This window comes from Podarcis muralis, chromosome 1 (assembly GCF_964188315.1).
Source record: "Podarcis muralis chromosome 1, rPodMur119.hap1.1, whole genome shotgun sequence".
NCBI classification, from domain to species: Eukaryota; Metazoa; Chordata; class Lepidosauria; order Squamata; family Lacertidae; genus Podarcis; species Podarcis muralis.
The window spans coordinates 40,654,762-40,664,395 of NC_135655.1; the positions used below are offsets into that span (position 1 = coordinate 40,654,762).

General features: G+C 41.3%; 1 protein-coding gene across 1 annotated transcript in view; it reads right to left on the reverse strand.

Moving 5' to 3' along the window:
* Positions 1-9,634, reverse strand: part of FMN1 (formin 1) — a 118,065-nt gene that overhangs the window by 105,881 nt on the left and 2,550 nt on the right. Inside the window, exon 2 of the mRNA XM_028722014.2 lies at positions 8,151-8,268. Within this exon, the coding sequence (XP_028577847.2) occupies positions 8,151-8,268 (118 nt within the window). The remainder of the gene's footprint in view (positions 1-8,150; positions 8,269-9,634) is intronic.

Sequence of the window (9,634 nt, forward strand, 5' to 3'; positions counted from 1 at the left end):
CACAGTCACGATCCCAGTAGCTTAGGACACAAAGATGCTATAAAATAAGAACATTCTAACAGCTTTTTGAAAGGAGTCAGGGATATGGATTGCCATTAAAGAGGGAATTCTATAACTGAAGTGCCATGACCAAAAATGTCCTTGGTGTGGCACTAGTAGCCTGGCCACAGAAGCTGGCAGCAACCTCATAATAATAACCTTCATCTTGCATAATAAGGAGCAGACATGGGGAGGGAAGAGGTAACCAGCACGTAAGAGTTTTTAAAATACAAATACTCGCAAGCAAATGCCTCAACAAACCAATGAGATCCACAGCAGATCACATAACACGTAAAAAGAAAAGTTTTAAAATGTTGGTAGCTGCGTGCATTGCAATTTATGCTGTGTAATGTCTGGGTCAACTGATGGTGTGTATATGTGTGTGTGTGTGTGATATATATCTCATAAGCACACTTATTGGCACCTTGATGTTTATACCTAATACCCTCCAGGAAAAACTGGAAAAGAACAGGTTAATTAGTTAATTATTTCTACAGTAAAAGAAGCTTTGCATGGAAAAGATGCAAAGTTACTTTTGCATAAATGTGGCTAAAGCAGAGTAAACATTCATTCACCATAGTAGCTATCTAGCTGACCTTCCCCACAGCTGCAACAAGTAAAGCTACATCTACAATGCGTTCATTTTACAGAGGGCATTAATAACTTCACTGGTGGCTCATGTGCTCTCGGTTAGAATGTAATGAAAACACCACAGCTGGGCATAGCACCTTGGTTTCTGTCTGAGTCAATATCTTGCTGTCTCCTTGTTTACAGGGGAAAAATATATTCAGCTGCCAGATCACATGCTACTTTAATTATCCTGTTTCAGTGCCAAACGTTCAAGATTACAGTACAGCAAATAATTACCACCCAGCTGGCAAACATTTAACAAGGTTAAATAGGCATGTCATTTACATGTTTCACACTCCTGTCACCTATTTCAAACAGAGGAGCGGTAATAATGGAACACCTACTTTGTTCCATAAAATCTAATCCTAATAATCCTATAAGACACATTCAGTTTAGGCATAAGCATGTTTTAGAGAATAAGGAATGTGTCATAGGCTCACATACATTTTTTACACCTTCCAAACACAGATTGGTTTTGTTCAGTACAAACCACAGTTTCCCATTACATGCACACCAACAAACTATGGCTTGCACTTGCTCTACCCAGAATCAAACAAGAAATCACAATTCTGACGTGTTACCATCATCATCATCATCATTTCAGTTCATGAGGCCATCCAATTAATTCTGCATGATTTCCTAATAATATTTGCAATGCCTCCTAGTTTGGTGCCATCTGAAATATCATAAGCAAATTCCTACCACCTCCCCTAGATTACTAATAAAAATAGCAAATCTGAGGAACTTTATCAAGAAGCTTTCCCTTAACAAAATCCTTTGACTACTTCTCTTGAATTAGTGCCTTACTTTAACAAAGCTACACCGCACACAAGGTAATAAAACAGTATTCCGATGGCTCTTTTAAAATTTGAAACAGTGCTTCAGAAAGGGGGCAACTGAAACTGGAGAACTGCACAGGGGCTACTTATCCTCTTCATTCCTCACTTTAGAAAGTGCTGCCAGTGTGTCTTAAGTTTGCCTGTAAAGTGTACTGGATTCCTTGTCTATATTACAATCTGGTTATTGATACCTATATTTCCTAGCTTGACCTAGAAAGTGTTCTATGCTGCTGTTTGGGGGTGGGTTTGCTCGATTCCCAAGGATGAAGCCTCATATTACTTTTGGACATATAACACCAATTCTGGCCTGACTGCACTAGTTGCCAATTACAGTGCTACCTCTGGTTACGAACTTAATTCGTTACGGAGGTCCGTTCTTAACCTGAAACTGTTCTTAACCTGAGGTACCACTTTAGCTAATGGGGCCTCCCGCCACTGTTGTGCCACCACCACGCGATTTCTGTTCTCATCCTGAGGTAAAATTCTTAACCTGAGGTACTACTTCCAGGTTAGCGGAGTCTGTAACCCGAAGTGTTTGTAACCCGAGGTACCACTGTAGTTTCTGGGCCCAATTCAAAGTACTAGTTTTGATATATAAAGCCTTAAACAGCTCAGAATTGCAGACCCCATATGAACTGACCCAGACCCTTCAGTCATCATCTGAGGCCCTTCTTCATGTGGCCCCTCCATGAGATCCAGGGATGGCAACATGAGGACAGGCCTTTTTATGCAGTGGCTGCCTGTTGGTGGACAGTTCTGTCCAGGGAGGTTCATCTGGCACCATCATTATACATATATTTAGGCGCTACGCAAAAGCTTTCCTCTATAACCAGGCCTTTCACCTTTAAATATCTGTGGCCTTTTAGAAGTGGGTGGGATGTTTTTAATATTATTACACGTCGTCTCCCAATCTTCACAGTTTCAGGTGCTTACCCAGGGTCTGTGTTTACTTTTGGGAAATAAGGCACAGCAGAGACTGTGGTGTCTTTATGATATATGGTTTATATAGGAAGGGGGGAGGGGTCCCCCAGCATTACACTTGAAGAGGGTTTTTCCTCCTCCATAAATCACATTGTGAGTTATGAGGGGCCAATTCAAAACACAGCTGAAATATATTTTTTCTGTTATATACAGTTCTATTCTCAATATTTTATTTAAGGCCCTTTTGGTCTAATAAGGGGTTTCTCATTCACAACCTTGCTTCTCTTTCTCACACTGGCATAAAAATAGTGTTTATAGCGTCAAAGACTGTTGCCATGGAAATTGAGGTGCCATAGAAACAGCATGACTTTGCTGCAGGATGAAGTAACTTAAAAAGGCAATGAAGAAGCAGGGACCTGTCAATATACACAATTAATGAGGAAAATGCAACATAAAAGAACAAATGTGTCATGAATTGTATCTCAGTAAGATTATTTCCAACATTATCATCCAGTCAATGGAAACTGCTACTTTTCTCATTTTTAATATAAGCTTTTTAAATGAAAACATTTTTGCAAATTAGAACCACTGCCTTTGTAGCAAAACCCGCCCCAAAAGACCCTCCCCCCAAAAATAGATATGAAAGCCTTTCAGTAGACTTGGAACATGACAATACCATCATCATTTATTGTTGACTCAAAACTACTTGATCATACTGTAGTATCATAAACATAACAGTGAAATAAAACATTCAATATTTTCACACTACCAGATAACATAAGTGAAACAATGGTACACAAATTTTAACACCCTTAGATTTCACTGTCAGTTTGCAAGTCTATGATGCCTCCTACTACACATTTTTGGGGCTCAATTTGATCATTTAGTAAACTTTCTGATGAGAGAACACGAACTTAGTTTAGCTAACACCTCTGATCGATGTTTAGGATGATATGTAATTATGGCATCTGGCTTGCATAATGGATTTCTTCCTGCATTCCCATTCTGCTCTTTCCTGCTGCAGACACTCCAGAGCAGATTTGGGGAGCACTGCTTCCTCCCACCAGGGGAAAGGCAGGAGCAAGAGTGCTGAAGTGAGCACCCATCGCATATTTTGAGGGACCACTCCCTGCTTGCTGTCGCCTCCCAAGCTTGTCAATGCCACCAGGCCATGGTAACCAAAATCAAGATAATGGAAACAACACGAGTTCTATGCCAACAACACCAAAATGCCCAACTCTGGGAAGCACGGCCCTTCCATTCAAAGGATTTATAAACAATATCAACTACATTAGGAACTGGGGGCTAGAGCAGCTTAGGGAAACAGCACAATCCTGTTTACAACCCGAGATGTGGTGAGGGAAAGAGAACAAAGGAGCTCTGTATGTGCCAGACAAGAGCTCAATGGCTCACTAAGGAAAAGCAGATTCAGTCATCACAGTGGAGAAAAAGCACACAAAACCTACTGAACACTGTCTAAAAAACAAAACAAAAAACCCCTGAAATTATTATTATTATTCTTTATTTGTTTCTGTGGGTCAATGGCCCCTGATAGAAAACTCTTGCCCTAGAAAGTGACTTTGGGAAGAAACTCAGGATGAATTCCTGGGGACAAACTCTCAAAGAAATTTTAACTGACTGTAACCCACCTTGAATGGGAGGACTCTGCCTACTACCTTGCTGCCTCAGATTGAGACTTCTGGTTGCCATACTTCTGACCCCTTCAACCCTCTATGCTGTCACGGAACCTTCTGCCTGACTTTGATGTCACACTTTCATCTGAGCCCTCTGATCCAGTGCCTAACCTCCATCCCTTCTGTGACATCATCTACCATCCTTCTGATCTTCATACATCCATGCTTGAAACAGACCCCTAACGGTAGGCCAAAGCCTGACACACAGGCTGGGCCTCCCTTAAGCTAGCCTCTAGACCAGGGGTCTGCAACCTTTAAGACAAAGAGAGCCACTTGGACCCGTTTCCGAATAAAAAAAACACCTGGGAGCCGCAAAACCATTGCGACATTTAAAGCATGCGCGCCGCTGCCCTCCGATCTGACAGCGGGTGGGAAGGTGACGTCAGGACGGTGCGTGACTAATGCACGCACTGCCCCCATGCGACGTCACAGCCAGAACACCGCCCGCCACAGTGGGAAGTGTCGGGGCGCACAATGCGCCTCCTCCCCTCGCTAGTATCCGCCCTGGAGCCGCGGCAAAGGTGTAAAAGAGCCACATGCGGCTCCAGAGCCACGGGTTGCAGACCCCTGCTCTAGACCAGTGTTTCCCAACCTTGGGCCTCCAGCTGTTTTTGGACTACAACTCCCATCATCCCTAGCTAGCAAGACCAGTGGTCAGGGATGATGGGAATTGTAGTTCAAAAACAGCTGGAGGCCCAAGGTTGGGAAACACTGCTCTAGACCATGGGTAGACGAACTAAGGCCCGGGGGCCGGATGTGGCTCAACTGCCTTCTAAATCTGACCCGCAGACGGTCCGGGAATAAGCGTGTTTTGACATGAGTAGAATGTGCCCTTTTATTTAAAATGCATCTCTGGGTTATTTGTGGGGCATAGGAATTCGTTCATTATTTTTTTTCAAAATATAGTCCGGCCCCCCACAAGGTCTGAGGGACAGTGGACCGGCCACCTGCTGAAAAAGTTTGCTGACCCCTGCTCTAGACACAGAAGCCGCATAATTATATCTACATTATTGTCTGGCCATAGCTGCTTGTGTAGGTTAGGAAAGTGTTAGAAATGAGTATTATCAGTCACTTCCAGATGAGATGTTTATTGAACATACGTTGTGGTTTGTTTGCAAGGAAGTTAGACAGTGTTGCATCAAGCTTTACAGTGCATTTTCCCATCACTTTCCTTATTGCAAAAAAAAGTCTAGTTTCGGGGAGAAGCAGGCATGTTGTGCAAGGGGCTCAAATCAATTTTAATTGCACAACCTGAATTTGTCAGTACTGTATGTGATTGAATCCCACCCAAAAATAGGTATAGTCAGTAAGCATTATTTATGGCCAAGGGAAATATATTGCACATGAAGAGAAAAGGCTGTCATTAAACATTATTTTGAATACAGTCAGTGAAAGGAAGCACATCTCACATTCTCTTAGCAAGAGGAAAGACCTGTTTGGCAACTTTTGGCATCTATAACCCAATGAACAACTAAACAAGAAATCATTGCAGATTTGAGCACAACCATTGTGATAGCATCACTGATTCTAATGGGAATGAGAAGAATTCTATGTTTATGGATCTTCTGGATCAGCTTCAAGGGTAATTATACAGCAGTGAGAAGGTATCAAAAAGCCTCTTGTATGAAGAGCATGAAAGTAAAGTTTATACATGCTCCACCTTACTCATCTGAATATGGTACTTCTGTCCTGTTACGTCTTAGTCACTGCTAAATTCCCATCTCTTTCAGTCACTGAATGAGTAATGACATTACTTCAGAATCCAAGCTCTGAGCAAATTACAATATATTTGGTACGCTGATAATTTCCACTCATATCACTGCACTCCAACAGCTGGCAGCATTGTACACAAGATCTACAGTGTTCCACTTTTCTCACAACAATAGGTACATATATTATTTTTAAATAGGAAAGTTAAGGGAAAGAATATTAAGAAAAGAAATAAAATGCCATAATTAAAAATGTGGGGTTTTTTTAAGTCTGTACTTCCATCCCACCCACAAGCAACAAACACAGCAGATAGGCAGCAGTACAGCTGTAAAGGCAACCCATTCAGGCTACTATTTAAAGGTAAAGGGACCTCTGACCATTAGGTTCAGTCACCAAGGGAGCTGGCGTTTGTCCGCAGACTTCCAGTTCATGTGTCAGCACGACTAAGCCGCTTCTGGCAAACCATTTAGCAAGGATAATTTCTCTCACAGTGGTCTCTCACTACTTCTGCCACCATCAGTCAAGGAATGGTAGAAACTGGGCCTTGCCCTCCTCTTACCATGACCCCTCTCCTATGGTGGTCATCACAAAAGATGGAACCATATTGTGATGAGAGAAACTGTAGAAGAAAAACATGCACCAGGTAGGTCCCTATGTACTGCTTCATTCCTAGCATCATCATCATCATCATCATCATTATTATTATTATACCATTCTTCATCTGAGGGCCAGTGTAAAAACGGAAAAAACATAATAACAAACAAAACAATACCCTGCCCCAAGTTTAAAAGTCCACAGATTGTTAATTTGCCAAAGGCCTGATAATGCCATAGGGCACTTATGAGGAAACGTAAATAGCCTATAAACAGAGAACAGAATAATTAATATTATTCCTTCTACATTTTAACTCCCCCTCTGTCTCTCAAACACTATTGAGGAATCTATACGGCGTCAAAACTGAAGTAGCGATTCGCTTTAACATGATCCTAACATCCCACATTTAAAAGCCTTTGCAAAGGATCATTCCCACACCGACTTGTATTTAGCATAATACAAACGCATACTATTAAGAAGTAAGCTGCTAATATGAAGGTTTGGCACAGAGATTGCCATAATTACACTTTATATGAGCAGAGAGCAAATATGTTTTTGTTCCTGTTTAACATGCCTTTGGATATATATGGTCGGACACAGTGGATTATTTCAAGCTATTTATTTATTTATTTATTTATTTATTTATTTAATCTATTTTCCCTACTTTATTATTATTTTTTTACCTCTGTTGAAATACCCCAGCTGGTTTGCCAATTTAGATGCCAGGCAAGTTGTGTAAACATGTTTTTTGGCAATGGAGATATGTGTGTGTACGGTATATAAAGTAACAGCATGAAAAACAAAATTAGAATCAATTACTGTAAACCCTAACCAAAGCAGAATCTAAAAAAGACCAAAATGGCAGTTCCGTTGAAGAGTTTCAGGGATGAATAGTTATGTCTACATGGGATAATTTGTACAAACTCTCTAGCAAGGCAATGATGGGACTACTTCAAAATGTTATAAAGGGAGCTTGCTCATGAATGCAGAATTGTTAAATTAGCTTGGGGTTCTTTTTGCTGTGTAGCTTGCCTACCTATTGCTATAAAATGCTTTTTAAAATCTGAATGACACAGTCAGTTACACTGAACATTCCTTTTCCTAATTAATCCATGGTTGCTTTGGTTGGGATCTCAGCATTGCAGGGGTTTGAACTAGATGACCCTCAGGGTCCCTTACAACTCTACTCTTATTATTGACTTCTGTTATCAATACTGAAGAAACACCAAAGAAGGCTCCATGCAGGATATTTCCCCCTGCACTGAGGTAATGGGTTGTATTCAACTAAGTCCTATTCAGACCAGACCCATTAAATTAATTAACCTGACTTAGTCATGATAATTAACTTCAATTGGTCTAATCTGAATGGAGCTAGTATTGAATGCCACCCATGTCATGTGTAAGGAAAACAGGTATTATTACATTGTGAGTATAGTATTTATTTTACCACACTCATGTTGGCTGGGAAGCTTCTATACTAGTATAGATGGGTTTGTGACAGTCTGGATGGACCAGGCTATGCATACACCTGTTGAAAAGCTACCTGTAACAAAATTCCTACCTGTCAGCCTTTTAAAACTAATTACAGCACCAAACACAAAGCAATCAACTTTTTCTTTTGAGTATAATATAACTATTGTGAAAGAGCCAGTGCTAGAAACTGGATAACAGGTTCAGGTGGTGTTGATGTTTTTTAAATAGACATTTTGCCATGGTATATTACCTGCTTCTGTATATTTTAATCCTACTTTCTCTTCTTCATCCTTTGCTTTGGGTGGTGGCCAGACAGTCTGCAGTCTACCGGGAGTCTTGTCATCCTGATCGGAAAGTACTGCATCAGTCTAATAAAACAAAAATATTTTAAGAAATATTAACATATGAAGGCACATGGCATTGAAAACTGCTTGTTTATAAATGTTAACAAACAAACAAACAAACAAACCCAACAGCCTTTCCACCTTTCTTTTTGCTTAATATCCAGTCAGAAATAAGTACTGGGGAAATGCGAGAGCTTGCTCACAATTTTGTGACATTTTAGCTAGTTCAATATACTACATTCTGGATTTTTTTATGACTACCTACAATTTCTGTTTGTTTGTTCACATACGATACATCATAATGACTGAATGCTCTGATGTGCAACAGAGGTCAATAAAGGCATGGGTTTTTCTATTACCTTTATTGTTGGGGGAAAGCCATGGGCACTCCCCGCGGCACACTTGAAATGACCCACCAGTATTAAAGTGTATGCTCTTAATTCACTGTGACACCAGTTTCAGTGGTTAGAGTGACCAGTTAAGGCTGGCGAGGTTTAGGTTCAAATATCCATGCTGCCAATAAACTCAGTAGGTGACCTTGGGCCAGCAACTACCTTAACCTAACCTACTTCACAGGATTTTTGCGAGGATAAAATGTACACAGCCCTGAGCTTTCTTTTGGGGGTGGGGTGGGGTGGGGGAAGGAAGGCAGGATTGGAATGCTGTTTTGAAGCCATCTGTGGCTGGCAGACTGCTGGCTTGGAACTCAAGAACCACAACCCAAATGTCAGATCAGCCACAGACTCAATACCTTCTGGCAAATTAGGGAGAAATCCAAACCAGCACTCCTTATCTTGGCAGGGATTTGTGGAATGGTGGGACCACTGCTGCACCTGTAGCCCTGCTGTGCATAGTGACTGGCAGAAGATGGGAAGGTCAGGCAGATCCCTGCACCAGTCTATATAGCTGGTGCAGTGATTGGGCCCAAACTGGGTCTGATGCTGCATGGATGGCTCAGAATCCAATGGATTCCAGAGGAGCTCAGCACTCCCCACCCATATAAAATCCAGCTCCATGGGTTTCCAAGTGATGGTACATTCAGTGGGTAGAAGGGGGCTCTGTGTCAGCAGAGTGACGAGACTCTGCAGGCGGCAGGAAGCCAATGGAGGTCAGCAGGGCTAGCAGAGAGACACTTCTACACTCATTTCTGCCTGCCACCCAAAAAGGGTGTGTTGATTGCTCTGCTAATCATCTCTCAACTTCAGTACATTTCTGAAATGGGAAATTTTCTGACAATTTCAGTGTGTTGTTATGAGGTTAGACATATTTTGAGGTGTCATCATATTTTGCATGGTAAAGGGACTATGCAATTTATAAATAATAACCCACATTTCAACAATGCCATTCTTAACGCACAGAATTCACCAATGCAGCTTAGTATTGTGACGCT